General features: G+C 42.4%; 1 protein-coding gene across 2 annotated transcripts in view; it reads left to right on the top strand.

Moving 5' to 3' along the window:
* ZNF704 (zinc finger protein 704) overlaps positions 1-22,785 on the top strand; it is a 262,185-nt gene extending 239,400 nt beyond the window's left edge. Inside the window, exons 8-10 of one of the 2 annotated variants that reach the window (XR_009740869.1) lie at positions 9,048-9,145; positions 10,119-10,382; positions 10,486-22,785. Coding sequence is in view for 1 of the 2 variants with exons in the window: in XM_061439067.1 (XP_061295051.1) it covers positions 9,048-9,145; positions 10,119-10,230 (210 nt within the window). In the remaining variant the exon portion in view is untranslated. Of the gene's footprint in view, positions 1-9,047; positions 9,146-10,118 lie in introns of both variants that reach the window. The other variant, XM_061439067.1, reaches the window with a different exon arrangement.
* Positions 22,786-22,846: the final 61 nt, after the last annotated feature.

Raw genomic sequence — 22,846 nt, 5'->3', positions numbered from 1 at the left:
TCTTTTATCAGCCCAAATGGAATATTTTCCCCTTTGTTCTATTAATTAAATCATTTCCTTTTGAAATAAAGTGACATCACTGTGAGTGGTTTTCACTAGTTTTAAGTCCCCTGAATCTCCTAAGCGGCTGACACAGCAGGACACCAGTGAGGCTCCCTCCTCTTGTTGATTTCTCAACAAGCAAAGTTTAAGACTTTTCTCTCTATGGATACTATGGATATCTCGGCCCTCCTCTCAAGGTCCTAGATTTTTCAGAGTTCCTCACTTCACTCTCGATTGGTTACCAGCGACATCCTGGACTAGAGCTTTGACGGAAAGTATGTAGAATAACTGCGTTAAGTAGATTCCCACTAAAATCCTATGTGAGCTACTAATTTATTCTTTCACCAGAGAATTCCCAATCTATCTGATTTTAGATGGCTTTAGCAGTCAAGCTTGCCATTACTATTTAAAAATAAAGGTAAGGGAGTAGGGAAAGCTGCCCTTTACCAAGGCTTTTGTTTTATTCTAGAAGGATGACAAGGTTTACTACTCAAAGTGTTCTTCATGTTGTCCTACTCTCAAGCATGTCTTTTTTTAAAAGAGTAAAAAAGTAGCTGCTTGCTGTCTGCCCACTTACACTGGGGGCTGGATCTCACAACTCCACACCTCCTAGCATAGGACTGTCCATGTCCACTGACTGGGTGCCAGCAACCGTCCCTGAATTCTCCACAGCTGCTAGTCCCACCCTTAGAAGATGGGGAGCCAGGCTGACTGAGAACACGTGAATCCCCACCTCCTACATTTGTGTAATAGGGTTTTCAGACAAAAGCTCTAAAAGTTTCAAATGATAAGGCACTAGTATTAGGGGTGGCTTCCACTTTATCCAAACTGATGAACAGAGCAGTTGCTATTTTATTGAAAGTGTTAGTTACTCAGTCGTGTCCGACTCTTTGTGACCCCCATGGACTGTAGCCCTCTGTCCATGGAATTCTCCAGGCAAGAATACTGGAGTGGGTAGCCAATCCTCTTCAATGAACGCATTTCTTATTTTACTCAAAAGCAAGTACCCTGAGGTTGTCAACCCCATTTAAGATTTCCTTTTTTCCCCTGTCTTTGAGACCTAGTATTGAAGAGGAGATGCTTTCATATGCTTCCTAGAAAGTAGAAATAATCTCCTTCTGTGAAATCCCAAGGTTTGCAGAATTTTATTTATTCATTTGCCTACTCTGGACTTCCTGAATTGGGGGCTTTAATAAGTTCCCTGGGTAAGACTTCTTCCCAGAGGTGTATAGCTGAGAAAGTCGATCTGCATATTCACAAACATAACTATAGGTTCAGTCTTTTCTAGCCCAAGGCTATGGGCATAGGGTAGGGAGAAGACCATGGTTAATTACAGCTTTCTTGACCTGTTTTTCCCCAGTGACTCCTCTTTTCTTCTAATTATTTCCCTTTCTTTCCCTGTCTTCTCAGGGCAGAAAACTGAGAGCTCTCGGCCCCTGTGTTAGTCTGCCGTAATAGCAGACTGGGTGGTTTAAACAACCCACATTTATTTTCTCCCAGTTCTGGAAGCCAGAAATCTCAGACCAATGTGCTAGCTGACCCCTCCTGCTGACTTGTCAGAGGCCACCTTCTCAATATGTCCCCACATGGCCTTTTCTTTTGGAGGCGGGGAGATGGAGAGAGAGCCGTTGGGTCCCACCCTTTTGAATTCATTTGGTGGCATTAGTGGTAAAGAACTCGCCTGCCAATGTAGGAGACCTAAGAGATGCAGGTTCCATCCCGTCAGGAAGATCCCCTGGAGGAGGGCATGGCAACCCAGTCAGCATCTTGCCTGGAAAATCCCTTGGACAGAGGAGCCTGGTTGGCTACAGTTCATACGGTCACAAAGAGTTGGACACGACTGAAGCAGCTTAGCACACAGGCAGCACATACCTTTAATTACTCCCTTAAAGGCTCCATCTCCAAATACAGCCACAGTGAGAATTAGGGCTTCAATATGTGAAGGTTGGACTGCACAAAATCTGGTCCATAATAGGCCCCATGTAAGTAAGTAGAAGCTAATCAATCCGCTATCCAAGGGCCATGCCAAGAGGCTTCAGGTCAGAGAAATCATCTCCAGACCTGAAATAGTGCTTATTAGCTCTTTAGCTGGTTTTTGTTTTTGTTTTTTCCCCAAACACTTGGATGGAGGATTCAAAATTGTTTGTTAGAAGAAATTAAAACCAAGACAGGAGGCTTTTTTCCATTTGAGAGATATAAAATCACAAGAAAAGAAATTTCTCCAATGTATTTGCTACTGCTACTGCTAAGTTGCTTCAGTCGTGTCCGACTCTGTGCGACCCCATAGACGGCAGCCCACTAGGCTCCCCCATCCCTGGGATTCTCCAGGCAAGAATACTGGAATGGGTTGCCATTTTCGGCTCCAATGCATGAAAGTGAAAGGGAAGTAGCTCAGTCGTGCCCAACTCTTAGCGACCCCATGGACTGGAGCCTACAAGGCTCCTCCGTCCATGGGATTTTCCAGGCAAAAGTACTGGAGTAGGGTGCCATTGCCTTCTCCGTCCAACATATTTACAGAAGGACATATCTGCATTACTGCTTTTGTTTTTGTTTAGTTGCCCAGTCATGTCCAACTCTTTTGCAACCCCATGGATTGGGATTTTCCAGGCAAGAATACTGGAGAGAGTTGCCATCTCCTTTCTCCAGAGGATCTTTCTGACCCAGGGTTCATACCAACATCTCCTGCCAGCATCTCCTGCATTACAGGCAAATTCTTTATCACTGAGCCACTGGGGAAGCCCATTACTGAACTGATTTGAGGCAAATACTAACTCTGGCATTTACAAGCTGTGACATCTAGCCAGTCAGTCACAGAACCTCTCTTAAGCAATGCCTTCAACTTAGCTGTACAACCACTGCCTCGTATTGCTGCATTTTCAAGCACAGTGCTTGGCACTGGTTGACGTTGAGAACTTACTAGTGTTGTTATCTGTGATGTATCTCATTGCTATTAAACACAGGGCAGAGAAAGTGGATTCTCCTTATTGGGACTGACTCATATAACACAGATATAATCAACATATGGGAGAAATCAGCCATAATTTTTGCAGACTGTAATTTAGAGTTCTTTATTGGAAGGACTGATGCTGAAGCTGAAACTCCAATACTTTGGCCACCTCATGCAAAGAGTTGACTCATTGGAAAAGACCCTGATGCTGGGAGGGATTGGAGGCAGGAGGAGAAGGGGACGACAGAGTATGAGATGGCTGGATGCCATCACGGACTCCATGCACATGAGTCTGGGTGAACTCTGGGAGATGGTGATGGACAGGGAGGCCTGGCGTGCTGCGATTCATGGGGTAGCAAAGAGTCGGACACAACTGAGCGACTGAACCGAACTGAACTGAAACTCTCCTGAAATCACACCTAATCAGGAGACAGATTATAGGCATGTAGCCCATTTTGTTAATTTAGAAGTAATACCACATAGTACTCTCTCCAACTTTTATAAAACAAGTCCCCAAATAGAACTTTAAAAGTTAAGATATTAAACAAATAAATACAGAATATGGAAGCCATTGGGAAAGAGAGCTGAAATCATGTTTTCCAGGGCACACATTATTGTCATCATTGATGAGGCAGGTTGGAAGACACCAGAAAACAGGGCATTAGCACCATTCAGAGCCAAATACCAAGATCCCCGAGTGTCAGACAGCCAGTGCTCCACTGTTTACTAACTGCGTGGCCTTAGCCACTTCCTTACCCTCTCCATCTCCTTGTCTATAAAGTGGAAGTGATAGCATTGCTTATCCAGGGTCATTATGTAGATAACATGGGGGAAGGTACTTAGCTTAACAAGTTCTTAGAAAATTACTGCTGCTGCTTTTAACTCTGAGATCCATGTAAGCCAATTCCCTGCTCCAAGCCTAAATTATTTTACCTACAAAATGCAGATAGTGCTTATTTTTCAGGCTTTTTGCTGAAGATTAAACAAGATTATAAATAACCCAGTGGCCCATCTTTCACATTTGCAAGCACTGAATAAATGCTGGCAGACTCCCTCTGCCAGTCTCTCCCTTTGATTTTCCCACCCTCAGCCCCAGTTAACATAAGACACCAAAACATGATCGTCTTGATGTTAAAGGTCTCCAGGAAAGCTCATGAGTTAGGTTGTATTCATCCTCCCATAGAACTGAGCCACACGCTGGTATGTGAAGTGAGTCCTGGCTTCTGCTACACTGAAGGCTGTAGAAACCCCAGGTCTGTTGTGAAACGGGAGGGGCTGCCATCGGACAGGACTAAACACAAAACAGGTACGCCCTCAACTCCAGAGTTAAAAAAGCCATTAGCAGAAATAAAAACCATAGAGAAGGGCTCTTCCTGGAGTACATCCAAATCTGGTCCTCATCCTCTCGGAAGCCCAGCAGGTCACCAGTTTTTTAATTTCAGTAAATGGCACCCATATCCCTTCATCCTCTCAGGCCAGAACCTAGGATGTATCCTTGACTCCTCTTAATTCATCCCTGACTCATCTAAAGATTTGTCTTCATATTTCCTGTCCTGTAGCCCATCTGTCATCAGGGCCCAGACTCTGCCTCTACAGGATATGAATCCAACCACTTCTCCCCACCACGGTCACACCGCCATCTAAATCACCAGTGCATTTTCCTCCTAAATTAGTACAAAAGCCTCTTAAGTAGTCTTTAGCCCTGTCCAGGGCTATCTCCAATTCATTCTCCAAGGAGCCAGAGTGATCTTTCTAAAGCATTAATCAGATGTCTCACTTTACTAAAATGCTCCACTGGCTTCCCTTGTACTTAGAAAGGCACTGAAATTCCTCATCACAGCTTCAAGGGCTGACCTGACTCCACCACCTCCCATCCTCCTACCTGCTGCCTCCCCCAGCTGCACTTCCAGCCCCACTGGCCTCTGCACCTGTGAGGTCTTGGCCCTCACCTTCCCCTTTCCCCAGACTGCCCTGTAGGTCAAAGGTAGCCAGTGCAAGAGGCCTTCCCTCGCCACCCTAAACAAATACGCTTTCCATCACCCTTGGTCTGGTAGCCTGTTCTAGTTTCTTCATGCACTTATCACTAAAATGCCCTTACTTCTTTTGTGCTTATTGTCTCTCTCCCCATTAGAAGGTATACTCTATGGGGGCAGAGATTTTATCTTGTTCAGCGCTGTATTCCCACAATCTACAACAGTGCCTAGGGCATGCATGCGTGCGTGCTCAGTCGCTTCAATCTTTGCAACCCATGGACAGTAGCCTGCCAGACTCCTCTGTTCATGGGATTCTCCAGGCAAGCATACTGGAGTGAGTTGTCGTGCCCTCCTCTGGGGGACCTTCCCAACCTGGGGATCGAACCCGAGTCTCCTATGTCTCCAGCACTGGCAGACAGGTTCTTTACCACTAGAGCCACCTGGGCATGGTGAGAACCTAATAAATATATGTGAATGAAGAGCATTTTACCATCTCACACCAGCCCACACCAAAAGGGTATGGCCATTTTGCAAAATTTAGAACCTTCCACATTATCCCCAGCTGATGGAAATAGTGTCCCTGGCATGTCACCTAAACATTTCCAGTTCTCTGACTGAATAAGGAGGTATTCTTGGGATTCTACAAGTTCTACAATAATTTAAAAAAAAATTTTGTTTCATTGTCCTGAGCACTTAATTCATATCAGCACATTCTAGATTATCTACTGCTGTACTGCTGCTGCTAAGTCGCTTCAGTCGTGTCCGACTCTGTGCGACCCCATAGATGGTAGCCCACCAGGCTCCCCAATCCCTGGGATTCTCCAGGCAAGAACACTGGAGTGGGTTGCCATTTCCTTCTCCAATGCATGAAAGTGAAAAGTGAAAGAAGTCGGTCAGTCGTGTCTGACTCTTAGCAACCCCGTGGACTGCAGTGGAGTGGAGTAAGATTATCTACAGTGGGGATAAACTCTGAAGCCTTCACTCCCTCTGGTTTGCTAATATACATCCTGATCCGCTAGTGGTAAAGAACCCACCTTCAGTGCAGGAGACATAACAGGTGGGAGTTAGATCCCACCTGGAGTTCGATTCTTGCCTGGAGAATCCCATGGACAGAGGAGCCTAGAGGCTACAGTCCATAGGGTCGCTAAGAGCCTGACACAACTGAAGCGACTGAGCACACAGGCATGCATCCTAATCCCAACGGGTTGGGGGATGTGTGGGGATTCTGCTTCTGGAAAAACATGCCCATCCACATCAAATGCATACACTGAACTCCAAAGCTTTCATTTTATGAAAAAAAGTATGTATGTTACTCACCTCTGTTGGCCCTCAATCCCCTCAGCTTTAGCAAAAAGTAAAGAGTCAGTTAATTAATTCTTTAATGGAAAATTAATTCTCATTCTGATACGAAGAAGAAAAGGAAAATGATATTCTAGTATTTCAAGGACAAGACAGAACCAGATATACTGGCCACTAGTCATTCCCTGAAGACACCATTGCTGTAGACTTTGAACTCTGAAATGCCCTTTCATCTTTGCTCTTCCCTATTTAACATATTCATGTATTCCTCCAGTAATTATTTGCACCGTATCAGATAAATTTGGAGTTTTTAATGATCTCAACAAGCAGAGTATTTCTCATGGTGTTAATTAGTAGTTCTCAAAAGTAAATAAGCATGAAAATTTGGCTTCCATGGTGGCTCCAATGGTAAAAATTTGCCTGCAATGCAGGAGACCAGGGTTCGATCCCTGGGACAGGAAGATCCCCTGGAGGAGGGCATGGCAATGCACTCCAGTATTCTTGCCTGGAAAATCCCATGGACAGAGGAATCTGGCAGGCTACAGGTCCATGGGGTTGCAAAGAGTCAGACACGACTGAGTGACTTTCACTTTCATGAGAATTTGGGGAAAGACTTTAAATGTAAATTCCTGAAACCCATCCCAAGACATTTTCTCAGTACATCTGGACTGGTACTTAGAAATCTGAATGCTTAAAAAGCAACCTAGTGTATTCCATACAGTAAAATAATATTCAAGACTTGAGAGAGAAGAAAATTCTAAAACACATGCTGATGTGGATAAACCCCAGGGACATTATGCTAAGTGAAATGAATCAGTCACCAAAAGGCAAATACTGTATGATATTATGTGATTTCATTTACAGTATATCTAAAATAGTCAGATTCATAAAATCAAAAAGTAGAATGGTAGTTGCTAGGGATTAGGAAAGTGAAAAAGCATTAGTTGCTCAGTTGTGTCCAACTCTTTGTCACCCCATGGACTATAGCCTACCAGACTCCTGTGTCCATGGGATTCTCCGGGCAAGAAGAATGGGGCCTCCCTGATAGCTCAGTTGGTAAAGAATCTGCCTGCAGTGCAGGAGACCCTGGTTTGATTTCAGGGTCAGGAAGATCCCCTGGAGAAGGGATAGGCTACCCACTGGAGTAGGTATTCTGGCCTAGAGAATTGCATGGACTGTATAGTTCATGGGGTCGCAAAAGAGTCAGACACGACTGAGCAACTTTCACTTTCAGGGAAGAACACTGGAGTGGGTTACCATTCCCTTCTCCAGGGATCAAAACTGCATCTCCAGCATTGCCGGCAGATACTTTATGGTTTGAGCCACCAGGGAAGCCCACAGGGGTAGGGGGAGGGGATAAACGAGAGTTACTAATCAATGGACGTGAAGTTTCCATTAAGCAAGATGAATAAGCTTTAGAGATCCACTGTACATTGTATCTAGAGTCAACAGTGTTGTATTGTGCACATAAAAAATTGTTAAGAGTGTAGACCTCATGTTAGGTATTCTTACTACAATAAAATAAAGTATTTTTAAAAAGAAAAGTGAAGACCAATGGTACAGAATAAATCAGACTTATAGCAACAATGGTTTAAAATATTAGTTTTTTTTCTTACGTGTTTAATTTTTTTTAATTTATAACTGGGAAAATAGCACTTATATGTCCATTCTTTTACATTCATTTTTTAAATGGAAAAAAAAAAAGTCCAGATCCCTATGCTAGAGAAAGTCAGTTCTCTAAGTGTGCTTAGGGATGTTCCCATGACTGTTGGTCAGTACTGGTATTCTTGTGGTCATGCTGGCTTCTCAGTGATTATGTTTTTAAGTTTATTAAATGTTTGCTCTTTTGTGTATGACAATCTTGTATATTTACGTGACACATCATTTATGTTTTGTTAGTTTTTTTGGAGCTTCTGAGAATCCCATTTGCTGGGAGATATTTAATGTTACGTGAGCAGGTGATGCAAAGAGAATAAGTGAGAAATGCAAGAGGAATGGAGAGCAAAGGGAACTCTCTCATCATTGCAGCTGAGAGACAAGAGCATGAGGAGGTTAAACACATGGGAGAGCTCGACTCTGGCCATTACAGGTTCCACAACCCTGGGCAAGTTATTTAACCCCCCTGTGCTTGGTTTCCTCATCTGTCAAATGGGAACGATGAATACTTATCACATGGGGTAGCTGTGAAAGTAGAGCTGTTGTCAGGGACCCTGGCACAAAGTGGGTGCTCAGAAGTTCTACAAGGTTGACATTCGTTCTTGCTTTGCTCAGGCTCTTTGCTGCTTGCCTCTGTTCCTGTTCGGACCCAGAATCTGCCATGTGGCCGTCTAATGCAAGAAGCCATGTATTTATTGACTGTGAATAACCTAATTGAATAAACAGAAGGTCAAAGTCCGCACTGTGTGTTGCCACTGAGTAGCTGTATAATTATAGAAAACTTTCTTAACCTCTTTTCTTCTTTAAAAGAGAGATGATTGAGGCTTGGAAGAAGAATATCCTTTAAGGTTTAAAATATTATTCAAGTGAAAATGAGCAATTTGGAATGCAGAGATGTGAAGTCATGAAGATTTCTGAAGTATTCATTGTTGCCGGGTCTTTTCTGTTGGCGGATGCATTTAAATTCCACCAGGAGCATCACCCCATCCATTTTAACCTGTGGTCTCTGTGAACGAAGCACTGCCTCTCTGTGTCTAATGGTCAGATACCACTGCCCACGTGGCAGAGGCTAAGGAAATGCATGGTGAGGAGAGCCTGCCCCGTCAACTTTGTTTACCATGTGTTTACAGGTGTCACCAACCCACAGCCACCCAGTGGGCACAGGAGAGCAGAGACCGCACACACACACCGTCCTGTCCTCCCCCCCAAGAGGGACGGTCAGCCTAAGGTATGAGTGCTTGAAACCCCACATGCCTCCTCTCTACAGAATTAGCCAAAAAATAGAACCACGAGGAAGAGAGAAACCAGAGATACAATCTTCCATAAAATTCCCCTGAGATGGACGAAACGCCCATTCTTTTGTTCCCATGGTTCCCCCCATCCATTAACTATTAATAAACATTTTTCATTTTTCCGGGGTAACAGTTCATGGTTAGTTCTCTTGCAGAATAGGTAATGCTGATTATTGGGTCTCTTTAAATGCATGTTGCATTAACCTCGGTATGATATGAATTTTAGTTTTTAACCTAGATCAAGGAGGACCTCCCCAGGATTCCCTTGACCAGAACGCTAGACATTTGAGAAGCAAGAGACCACTTGAAAGTACATATTTAAAATAATAATAAATAATAAATGGTTAAAAAATAAAAAAATAAAGTAAATCAACATGAATATTAAAAAAAAAAAAAACTTGAAAGAGTAGTGCTCACTGCTGTTATTTCTTGTATTTGCTCATGTAATTCAGTGTAATGAAGATGTCCCAATGGACATGTCTCTAAATGGACATGTAGAAGCTAAGAAGGCTATAAGTACTCTTAAAAGTAGCGAATTTTAACAATTCAGTGAAGGACTTCCCACCTGGCTCAGTGGTAAAGAATAGGCCTGCCAATGCAGGTTCCATCCCTGGGTCAGGAAGATTCCCTGGAGTAGAAAATGGCAACGCCTCCAGTATTCTTGCTGGAGAATTCCATGGACAGCCTGACCGGCTATAGCCCAAGGGGTCGCAAAGAGTTGGACAAGACTGAGCGCAGGTGAGTGATGAAGTGTGGTGAAAACATCCCACACAGGTTAACCTCTGTACCTAGAGAGACCCCCTGCTGTGTGTCCTAACTTTTTCTAGAGCTTTCCAGGGACTTTGAGGTCTGCAAAGAATGCCCATAGAATCATTCGCACTGACTGCTGTTTCCTGGCCTGTCTTACAGGAAGCCCCGGGGAGAGGGCAAGAAGTGCCGGAAGGTGTACGGCATGGAGAATCGGGACATGTGGTGCACGGCCTGCCGCTGGAAGAAGGCCTGCCAGCGCTTCACTGACTGATGTGCGGGCCCCTAACTCGCCCCAGACACTCCTGCCCTCCTTTTCCTCCGAGGGTGTTGGAAAGTGCTTTTCCTTCCGTACCAAACCCACTTGAAGCCCAGGGAAAGCACTTCTAGGAACCTTGGTGAAATCACAGCAAAAAAACAAAAAAGGTCACAACCTTCCCTGTTCTTGCTGAGAACCCAGCTGAGAGCAGCTGTAACTATTCTTTTCCTTAAAAAGAAAAGTCAACTTTTTTTTTTTTTTTTGCTGTAGGTCTAGGTCTGAAAACTGTGGACTTCTGTAGCAATCGAACCAACCAAGCCCATTTTTCCTAGAAAGGAGGCCTATTTTGATAAACTTTCTCGATAATACCATTTCTGAGATTTTTTTTTTTTGACACTTAAGAAGCTACAAGTTATTCCGTAGCATTTGTATAAAGAACAATACCTGTTTTCATTGTGAAGTCTTTTCCCTGTTCTCCATCGGACTTCTGGGAGCAGTTCACATCATGATGTGTTGCCAGGAAGTGGCAGCACTCTGGGTATCTTTTCTATGTCTTTTTTGTTTGTTTTGTTTTGTTTTGAAGAATGGCCCCAAACTGAACCACGGTAGAGCTGTTAGCTTGAAGGGCCCTGGAGGGCATAAGCCCGAAAAGAGATTGATAGTGGACATCACCAGCAGATTTCAGCCCCAGCTGAGTTCAGGACATCCCGCATCACTGTTGGAAAACATCTGGGAGTCTTCCTCAGAAGCCCCACCCTGAGAGTTGGCCCCACCCACTCTCTCCTGGCTACAGTGCACTCAAGACCTGATGTGTCGCCATCTAGGTAAGCCTCGAAGCTTCCTTCAGTGATGCGATGCCAACCCCAGCTCAGATCTGTTCATCACTGCTCATCTGACGGTTGTTGCTGGGTCAGTGGCATATCAGGCCTTCCTTCCCTCAAGACGCCACAGCAGACTGGTTTCAGAAAAGGTAGAGAACTCAGACCATCCCAGCAGTTTGCTTCAGACCACACAGAGCACAGCTTCCACGTGTTCAGAAAGTCATGTGAGGTCAAATCCATTCTGAGTGCACTTTTATAGGTTTTAGGCTTTAGCGCGTCTGGGAGATGGGTTCATGAACACTATAAAGATTATATGGGGAAAGGGAAGGTCCAAACCTTTATTTTTCTTATCAGAATATTGGAGCTATTCATTAAGAACTTGCTCAGAAGGGAATGTACGAAACACCAAAAGGAAATTGCGTGTTGGTATAGGAATCTCTCAATTCAATAGGACCAGGGCTTGCACTGTGTTTCATTTATTAGACTTTCTAGCCCGGTGTGTGTTTGTCCGTCCGTCTTGCTAGTGGTGGTGCCAGGACAGGGGTAGTTGTCAAGCCCTATAAATAAGCTCATTCTCTGTCTACCCTCCTCTTGATCGCCCTGCTTGAGTTACTCGTCCTGTACCTATGCAAAGACGCAAGAGCACCTTATAGGATGCACTGTGTTGGAACGGGGGCCTAGGATCAGCCATAGGAATGTTGAATGAAATTGCACAGAGCAAAGTTTAATATATTTAGAGGTTGTACATACACTTTTTTTTAAAGAGTAGAAAGAAATCATCTAGTCATAACAGATATCCTTGTTTTTTTAATACGCAAGGGGAAAAAGGAGATTCTACAGTGTAACAATCTGTGCATTCATATATTTTGGCAATTTTATTTTTTAAACTCTCATATGACATTTGAAACATTATTCCTTAAAAGAGATCCTGTTTTCCTCCTTCATTTATCTTTAAAAATGCTTAAGAGATCAGAGAAAGAGCTTCGTTTAATATCACATTGTGATTACCAATCAGTACAGAACCAGCTATAATGTATGTTTTAGCACTGACGAGGTCAGCCAGGAAACGTATTTGCACCCTCTATCCCAGCCTGTCTTTTCTTCTCCCTGGTATCCTGCTGCTTCACCCACTGGCATCTTGGCTAGAAGGTGATGCTCTGGCCTGAACCAGGAAGCCCTGCACTGTGACTGGACTGCCCAGCGGCCACAGTGCCCACTGGTGAGTCCCAGATTGGTCAGCCATTTGAGCAGGCTCACTGTGAACTTCAGTGCTGTTGGGTGTAACCCTGGAGGACAGGATTTTCTCTTCAGCAAGATTCCATGGCCCCTGATCCTTGGATTAAATCACTAATCAAAAGAGATTAAAAAGGCAAGGGGTTAAATCCATCCCCCGACTCCCAGAACTTTGGGAGAGATGATGTCTATGGACAGTCCTGGAGTGAGGCTCTGTGATTCTGCCCCAGAAGGACAGCCCACGACTAGTTCTGGGCTCTGGCCTGGCTGAGGCAAGCTCAGTCCTTACCTGAATATTAGCTGATGCACGGGTGTAAGCAAAAGCATAGACCTGAACGCAGCTTCCCTAGGATTTCTTCTCCTTTCTGAAACCTTCTTCACACACACTCTCCCATGCGGGGCTCCTTTCTTCAGGCCAGCCCGGGGCGCTGCTCCAACTCCAAGGTGGGCACAGACCCTCAGTACTTCCTGCACACAGACACCTACTCTCTGCACTAAGGCATGTAATGACTGGGGAACTACCAAGCTTCACCTGGCTGGCCTTGAAGAAAAGGGATAAGATTTCTTTCAAGCCACCCAGAAAGCTACAAATTGTAATATATACAGCACTGATTGTAAATGCTAAAACTTAAAAAAAAATGTAGAGCTATTTTGTTATATTATGGAACTAAATGATGTGCCAAATTAAGCCCAGGATTTATTTTATGGCTTCTCTGGTACCATGTTCTTTTCTGTCTTCATTTGTCGGGGGGAGGAGGGAGACAGGTGAGAAGGAAGTCCCAGGGCACTTGGCTGCTTAATGGGAGTGCCCTCCACCATGGGCAACTCCGAGAACGTGCAACAGGAACAGCAAAGGCAATGCGTTCTGGTCCCAAAGTCTTTCTAAAGAAGGCATGTGGTAGCCTTTGACTTTTCTCTCCCCAGTGCCCCTTCCTGCAGAACAGATTTCTCATCTCTCTCCAAAGAAGGCACTTCCTGGTGATGGACAGGCTTCTCCAGATAGCTGCACAACAGAGAGCAGTCGTTTTAAGTCTCAGTTCTTCTCAGAGGATGTGCAACCAATGAGTGGAAGGCAGTGTGACCGCCTGGAGGAAACATCCGGGAGCAAGTGGGTGGGAAGCCAGAGAGAGGATACAGGGGGGCTGTGGACACCTGACTGGGGTTCACCATCCTAGCGATGATCAGCTGGTGGTGACTGTCCCTGGGCATCTCCGAGGGAGCTGCCGTGTTCCCATTCAAGGAGCCACTGCTTAACGCCAAGAGACAGCTCCTTCATGGGAAGCACGCAGGGCAGGGATGCAGCATGCCCCGTGCGCATCCCCAGTGGGCACATACTACTCTCCTCCTCACTTGCTAAAAAGTCCCCTCCGTTGTTTGGCGAAAGCCAGTGTCAGGAAGAGGGCAGTGGGTTTCTGAGCAGGAATGTGCGTGCCTGTCAGCAACTCCGTGCCCCAATAGGGTGGGTGCCCTTGGTGAGAGGAGTCTTTGTCCAGTCATAACCTTGTTGCAGATGAAAACTTTTCAATAGAGAAAGAGGCACGTTATAGTTTTTGGACTTTCCAACAAAGTTTTTTTTTACAAAGTTACATGTATGTTGTAAAAAGTGTCTGAAATTAACATGCCCTCTATCAAATTTCAAGATCACTTGAAGTCCAGTGTTGCTGGTGTCACACTAAGCCACACTCAAAAGCAGTTCTGAATTAGCCAGGACTGCTCAACCCATGTCCACCTCCATCTGACTTCATTGGAAAAGGAAAATGCAGCACTCATTTGGGAAAACTTAGGGGAAACTGGCACGAACTGTACATATGGGAGAGAATACCTTGAGAATAGTAGCAAAATACTGTAAAAAAAAAAAAATTTCATTTCCTCAGGGAAAACTAAAGGGTATGTGAAATGTAGATCTGGAGAATTTTAAGACTAGAAAGGTTTTTTTCTATTATCTCCAGCATCTTTTCCGGTCAGAATAATTTGTTTGTTTTTTAATGAACATACCATTTCATGACCAATTTCCATGAACTAGACAGTACTAACTTTTTGAGGTGTGGAGGAATGCTCTATGAAACAGAGCAGTTTCTTTGTTTCTTAGACCTGCATTCTAAGGCTGATGTCTGAACCACAGCACAGTCCCTGGTGGGTTTTCACAGACTCATATAAGGCTGTTTCTGAATGTAATTATGAATATGACGCCTTGGTGTTCCTTTTTATAATCAGCTGGTTGGAGAACTGATTATTAGCTGTACGCAAGAATTCTATAGGGGAGGGATGTGAAAGTTGTGCATTTTGCTTTAATGACAGGTTAAGGAGCAAACTTCCATGGACTTTTGTGGACAAGGTGCTGCTTTTTCTCATGACCCTGTAGAATTTCTATTGACCACATCAACTGTAGCTCTGATCTATATGAACGCAGGGGAGAATTTGTGCATACAAATGAGTGGAAACAAGAGCAGGATTCATGAATATGGATGAGGATGCGGATCATTTTGGAGAAAGTGCTGGGCACACGGGTCAACTGGAATTTTCGTTTCTCTTAGAAAATAACCCAGCCAGCAGCACACACTGCTCTCCCTGTTCCCCATACCTGTGGGGCTTCCTCCAGAGCGGAACTGTTTGCTTCTTTCACATCGTAACTAGTCAAACCGGAAATCGGTAAATGAAATGAGCTTATAAGCACTTTTAGGTACCAATTGTATCACTAAGTAATGCATACCAGTAGAGCAAGAAAGTATAAAATGTATTTAAGACCGACTGGTTTGCTTACCATGACTAACTGTAAAAGCCCAGATCCAATGACATACGTGCTTTAAAAGGTGTATCTATCATAGGACTAGAAATCAAAAGGGGAATTTTACTTCTGGTCCTGTTTTGTAAATAGTTCCTTTTTTTTTAATTGAAGACAATCTCATGTTTTATAACTTTTCTTGTGAGTCTGAGAATCACAATGGTAATGTGTTGTGTCAAAATGTGATCTTAAATACAATAATAATTATAACTTAATTTTCCAAATAAGGCAAGAAAAACATTGTGTAGGCTTCTACAATTTCTGAAAGATGTGACATTTTTATAATAAGCATTAGTACTTAACTTCTCAAGTTAACAGAACTGGAAATATTTTACAAGATGCAGCGTTTTGTAATCATAAAGAACATGAACATTTTATGGGAAATGACCTTCGTTTTATACATTGTAGCTTATTTTTTAAAATACAATATTTTACCAAACAGAAAGTGTTAATATTATAAGCAATTCCTGCTCTCCAAACAAAGGGCTATGCCTCTTTTAAGCAAGCATTTTGATGCATATCTTTTCAATCAACCCTCTGCAGCAAGAGTAGAAATGCAGATCAGATGGAAAGATTATTACAACAGCTACTCCTATTATCTTTACCAGTGTTTTTTCAAAGTATTTGGGGAAAAGAAAACATTTTAAGAATCGTATATCTGAAATCTTTAAAATATTAATAGATATGCTTATAGGCAATGAGAGAAATAAACTTGTAAATTCTGTCATGTACTGTGATAGATTTCTGTCACAAGGACAAGCTTAGTGCTCAGCCTACCAGAACCACAAAGCTGCATTTTACTAGCAAGTGTCATTTGATGGTAATTTCTAAAATCATAGTGTATAAGCCCAAAGATACAATTCTTAGCTGATTGGTGTTGTTTAAAATAATTTTGTGCTCTCCACTAACTAAACAACTTTCATTTCCTTATCAGAACAAGTGCTTGATTTTTCACATGAGAAGTTCACAGACAGGCAAGTTTGAGATCAGAAAGTCACTATATTCCCAAGAGTCAGGGAACAAGGAAGGCTACCATGGAGAGTTGATTAACCACACAAATAATTCTGAGCTTTGCCAAAACCATTTCATAATGCATTAGTTTTTTCTAGCCCACTCACTGTTAAGCAAGAAAACATCTTTTCTTTCTAAGATTTTAGTAATTCAAAAGCTAGACTAATTAGTCAAGTATGCAGATAACATCAAAAGAAAAGCTAGGACAGAGCAGTCTTACCCATTAGGCAACCCCTGTGAGGTGGTCAAAGGGTCACTCAGACTCTGCTTTCAAACAGGCTTCAGAATCTGCACACATGAGGACTAGAAATGCACGGGCTTAGGGGAAGACATGTACAGCTTCATCTCTGAGATGAGGCAGTCCAATGCCTCTCTTCATTCTCTTGGAAAATCTCTAATGTTGGCATTACAGTTTCCCAAGAAGTGTTCATTGCTGCATGGTTTTTGATCAAATGAGTCTTGCTTCGTATTTAAATAGAAGCCTCCTAATGGTATATAGCAGATGCTTAGAAAGAACAGGCAAATTGTGTAAACGAATGATTCAAATCAGGCAAAGGAAGGACACTAGAGAATGACAGAGATCACAGTGAACCAGAGGACATGCGTCCCCATTGAAGGGGGACCCCAGCTGTAGACAATCAGAACCATGCAGAAATCAGGCCTGGGGCGCTAGACCTTCTGACTTGGAAATATGATGTTACCTGACACTTAATCAAAACTCAAATTCTTGGCCAGCAGTGTGCAGACCAAAGAGAACCTGTATATGGACAGACGCAGCCTTTGGGCACTGGTTTCAACTGTTGGGAAAAAGCAGATTTCACCTTCCATAGCCATCAAGTCAAGTTCTTCAAGCAGCGCCCCCAACTCACAAATTGGCACTATCTGGGCAACTAAAATTAAAGGGAGAGAAGTCAGTTCTCCCCAAAAATCACTCTCGTGGAAGATTTGAGTATAAAAATACAACATCCTTAAACTAGCCTTGCCTCTGATCAAAATATACCGAAGTATTATTCAGCTCTCACTCTGCCTCGTGGCATGCCCAGGCCGGGCCCCAAAGCATTGAATGACTGTAATCCTCACTTCCTTACTGTTTTCACTGCCGTGACCACTGTGATGAGGGGCTGGCAAAGAGCAGCCTTGTGCCTTCAGCGAAGGCAGCCAGGAGCCCCTGCAGTTTCAGATAGCACACGTTGCCTCCTCGTGCCAAAGCCCTTTGCCAACCCCTCCACATCCCTTCCCACTCCATCCTGCCTTGTGAGTTTTCATCCCAGGATAAAAGCTCTGTTGTTCCACCTCTGACACGGCAAAATCCTTGCTTCATAACTGGTAGGTACTTAGGTATTTTAGAGTGTCCACTAACCTCAAAATGGAGTTTTTCCATGTAGAAAACCTTAACATCTTTCCCTGAGGGCAAAGACAAAATAGGAATAAATGTGTCATGGAAAAAATTAGAAGTTGCTTCCTTCATTTGGATAAACTAGGTAATTTTAGAGTGTGTCTTACCCCAGAGTCCTGATGGTATTAGGATAATCACTAACCCTTTCAGATATATAAGAAAGTGTGTCTCTTTCAGATACATGACTTCCTTTGACCCTCCCTAGTACTTAGCATAAAATGAGAATATTTAAAATTACTACCACCACCTCCAAAGCCAAACCTGGTGCAAGTGGTCTTGAACCTGAGTCAGCCTCATTACTATGTCCAGGGAGGAGGGAAAGAGCAAGTGAAAGAGCTGGCTTAGACCTCAATCTTCCAGAATGACTCTAGACCTGAGAAGACCCCAGGGACCCATGTTCTTTACGCATACTTACAATCCAAGTATTTCAGCATAAAAGTAAAGAACCCTCATCACAGTATCAAATGCAGACTCACTCTGAAATTTATCCCTTTAGCCTACCTCCCAGGCCCCCATCCCCTAAATTCCAGCCATTTAAGTGGTTAATTATAGGAGATGACTAGCTAGTGCAATGTTCCGAGTTAAACTTTTGACTCCTTTGAAAAAAGTTATTTTGCTGCTAACACTCAGCTTTTGTTATCCATGTAAACTTGTATTGATGCCCCCAAATTTGAAAATAAGCTCAAATTCAGTTTGTAAGGATCAAATTGAAAAATACTGTCATCTCAAAGTCGGAAATAGCTGGTAATATGGTTATGTCACATGGTAAATATGAATGCAACTTAAATAACATTGACAATGCCTGATATTTCTGTCATCGTATGATTGACAGGTGGACCAGTCCATGAATGGATTGTCCTCTTCTCTCATCAGCTTACAGGTTTCACAGGTTTTGAGTAAAGCCACTCACAAGTTTAGTCATGGAGCTAGATGGGCCTAAACCATTTTGGCCCATAACCTGCTTTTTGATAAATTATACTTTTATTATGTTTCTCAAGCAATATAGTACTGGAGGAGTAAATTGTGAGCTTTCCTATTCTGGTGGAAAAGAAGCCCATTTTGCAATGGTTAACCCCAATGCCCAAACAGTGGCAGGTCTTAAAAGGACCCAAGTTCTAGGGAACAAGAGAAAAGCTACCATTCAAAAGATAAACAACTGTAGATTTTGAAAGAAGGTGGAGATTATGACTTCAACACTTAAGCCATAAACCTTTTTTCTTCAAAATATTCTTTTCCTATTGAGCACCATCCACATAACTATTAACTGCCAGCTTTCAAAGGAAAGCTCCCCACTATTTATATTATGAAAGTGTTAAAAATTAATTCTCAAGTCTGATTAACCGTTATATTTACATAGTTACTAGGGGCAGTTCTCTAAATTTTTAATTCAGAAAATTGGTCGGGGAGCGAGCAGCAACTCCTGAAAAAGGCAAGAGCACTGTCATTAAAGAACAAAATTTTCTTAAAAAAAACAAAAAAAAAGTTTCTCATCTATTTCCTTCTGAACGCTCTTTACATCTCTGACTGAAGAGGAAAAACCAGCAGCTGGAGAAGAAGCTGAATTTTAAGGGAGAGAAAGAACAGTCCGCATTCTAGTCAGGAGTCTCTTTTTCCCTTTTGGCAACCATCTTGAATTCACTAGCAAAATGTTACTCTCCCCTCTGCCTTAATCTGCCTGAGCCAGCGGCCATGCTGTTTTTAATGTATGTTTGCTTCCCAAAGCCCTGGATTAAACATTTTCGCTTCTGTGCTCTTGCTTTCTCACTCTTCAATTAAGGTCCATGGGGATAAATATTACCAGGACTTGCATGTTAGGCTGAGTTGATGAGGCTCCTCTCTTCCTTCAGCGAAACGTTTCCATTTGTCTCAACAGTTTGGGATTACCATTCAGAGAGCAGGTTGATCAGCAGACAACCTGCCATATTCATCACAAAAGATCCAGTCAGACTCACTGACAAAGAATAACAAGGCAGATACCTAGTCCTTCCACTTTTACTCAAAGCCTCTCTCACAAGTCCTCTACCCCCACGAGTCCCCCTCCGGAGCAAAGCCAATGGAGTGATCAGAGCAGAGGAAGAGAGCTTCACTTTGGCTCATGGGTCTGAGCCCTGACCTCTGCCTAGGGTTACAGAGCATGAAAATGGAACCGACCTTTATTATGTGAAAAGCAAGTGGCTCCTGCGGGGTATACTTGTTTTAAGTTTTTATTTATGCAAAGAGAAAGCTCTTCCAGTCTGCTCATGTTGTGAAGCACGTGTCTCTCACCCCAGTGGAGCTTCCTTCCCATGTTTTGGGCACAGATGATCAAGACAGGAAAGAGGCAGAGCTCGGGGGCCAGTGGAATTACCCCTCAGGGATCTACGGTGTAGCAATCACAAACTACCCCACCCAAGGGAAATTTAAAAAAGATGAGGCACAGTGGGGACCTCCCTGGTGGTCCAGCGGTTAAGACTCCGTACTTCCAATGCAGGGGACATGGGTACCATCCCTTAGCTGGGGAACAGATCCCACATGCTGTGCAGTGCAGCCAAAAAGAGATGGGGAGAGAAAGATGCATCACTGCAGACTGTAAACCCTCGCTTTGCTTTTTACGCCTTTTCCCTTACACTCTGCTAATTGGAAAGCAATGACTGTGATTTGACCAAGCCCTGTGATGATAGCAAAGCTTCTTCTTCCAAAGTGTCCCAGCTGTTCGGGGAACCTCTGTGATCACTGGTAGAAAGCTTTAGAATAGATTTAGATTTTTAGGGAAGAACTCAATACCCCCCAAATATACTTGTTCCATGACTTCAATAACTGAAAATATCCTGGGTGTAAAATAACCCAGGCAGGCAGATCATATATGTTTTTAAAAAAATGCCATTAATCAATATTTTCCTACAACATGACCTTAAATTCCTATTTTTATAATTAATGGTTGGATGATAGTCAGCCATTGAAACATAAGCTCTCTGGAATAACCAGACATTAGTGTAGTTTCCAAAGTGTTTCATGTATCAAAATCTATATACTTAGAGGAAGAACTCAGGATAAGAAAAAATCGCTAGGTCCCAAAGGGTTCGTGACTATCATCAAATACAACTGCCGAGTGGCCTGTGGTCATCTTTTTCAAATGAGGGAGCCGGGGAGTGAGAGAACCACAGTCATAACAAAACCTCTGTTGCCCTTCATCCATGATAAGATTTAAAGCATTCTACTTTTAAGAATTAAGCCATCTTTCAAGTTGTTTTCTACACCAAATCTAACCTATTCAAATAAAATGATAAAATAGCTAAAAATGGGGTATTTGGGGGAAATGCCGTCAGTAGAAAGCATTGCTTTTTAGTGCCTGCTAACAAAAAAAAAAGAAGACTCAGTCCTTCCTGTGAGATGCAAGTGTTAACATGACAGTGTTAACTTGGAATCAGGCACTAGTTCAAAAACATTGAGGCAGTGCTCTCCAATTTTTAGAAATCTTTCAAAATATAATCTTACCACTACTTAGAGGTAAGTACTTGTGTATAAAAGTCTTTAATATTAGTGAATGAATGTAAAAGTGACAAGCTATGCATTTTCAAAGGGTAGTGTTATTTTGTATCCAATCCAAGTCAATTTTTTTTTTCATAGAGACTTACCACAACTGCAAATTATTCAAAACAGACTTGAATGCATATCATTATGGGGATATAGGACTTCCAACTATACACTTCTGGCTGATACTTTTAAAGACAGTGCATTGAAACTTCAGGCTCTAAACAAATTTCAGCCGCAAAGGTGATTAAAGGAGAAATGGTTTATATTTTACTTCTTTAGCAGAAATGGGAAATGTGGGCGTTACAAAATGGGCCCAGTTTTTTTAGAGGTAAATGTTCTAGTAACACTGGATTAGCAAGCAAACAAAACTGCATGAAGTTAATGAATATTGCCTTGGATAAATATAGCATAGGTTGTGTCTATTGTGTTTAATTCGCAATCTAAGGGGGGAAAAACTCTTCTCCAAAGGGTTTGGATTATATAGTTTTAAAGAATATAAAAACAGAATATAGAAAATAATATAAAAATATTGTCCTGCAAAGAAAAATCATTGGCTTTTTTTTTTTTTTTTCAAAATTAAACAGAGATCATCACCTATATTTTTTTGGAAAGTCCATATGAAATAAACACACATGTCTTCAGCACTCTTGGGGATTTTGTATTCCCATGAAACCTTTTCCCCTAATAATTTATTCTTGCTCCTTAATCAGTACTTTCCTATGTTACTTGGCATGAAAAATAAAATTCTTTCCTTCATCTGACAATGTTGACATAAAGAACTCCATTTCTCTGCCACTTAGGATCTCTTCTGTGTCCATTGAGAAAGTTTCTCAGCTGTTTGTATGTAAAATATGGAAAAATATACTTCTAAACCTGGTACTTGTGGTTATACTGGATATGTTTGCTACCTATTTAGAAGTTATTGGGGGCCGGGATGTGTCTTTTTATATGATTTTTAGCCAAATCCAGATGTTCTGATACTACATTTCTGAATACCTATCTGACTGTAAATACAGCCTGAGGAGGTTCAGGTTAATAAACCTTTTACATGACTGTTCCTCAGCCATGCTCCTTGCCAGCTTTGGGCACCTTGTACATAGATTTGTTGAATGTTTAAATGATGTTGTTTTTCTAAATGCTGTTCTCTAAAACAACTTTTTGAATGTTTTTCGCTTTCCATTGTTTGGGACTTTGTGTGTTGGTTTAAAAAAAAAAATGTTTCCTAAATATTTAACACCAGGAAAACTATTTCAAATAAACTGGTGCTAATCGAAATAGAAGGCAGATTTTCAGATGCAAGATTTCCAGTATCAAATGTTGACACCAGTTAAATGGAACTGCACTTTCCAAAGGGGACAGCTGGCATCTACCTGCCATGGGCATCAGAAGGACCCCTGATTGTTTACAGTTTCTGTGGCCCATTTTAAAATAGAGAAATGGTCCTGTCCCCCCAGAGCTGAGAATTTGCTACCTGGGTCCTATGGAAGCATTTAAGTAGAAGTAAGGGTCTATAGGAAGAATCATTTTAGTAATAGTCTGCTGGTCTTTGGACTTTTCACGTCTGTAATGCTTAGCTGTAACAATGAATATGGTGTTGCCAATCTAGTCTGACGTCATCGTCGCCCTGTATTTCCTGTGTGTATGGTTCTACCTTGGGTTGCACTGGCACGTGCCGAGCCAGAACACTGGACTTTCAGGAAGACCATTCTGACTTCTACGGTGTCCACACACATGCATTTAAATGCACTTGTAACTGGTTAACTACCATGAAGTCTAACTTCCACTTAATAAAAGTTTTTGTGTATCTGCTTCTATTTGAGAGCTGTTGATTTGAGTAAAGGATAACTAACTGGTACCCAAAGGCTCTCGAGGGTT

This window comes from Bos javanicus, chromosome 14, assembly GCF_032452875.1.
Source record: "Bos javanicus breed banteng chromosome 14, ARS-OSU_banteng_1.0, whole genome shotgun sequence".
NCBI classification, from domain to species: Eukaryota; Metazoa; Chordata; class Mammalia; order Artiodactyla; family Bovidae; genus Bos; species Bos javanicus.
This window is presented reverse-complemented; position numbering and strand designations above follow the sequence as displayed.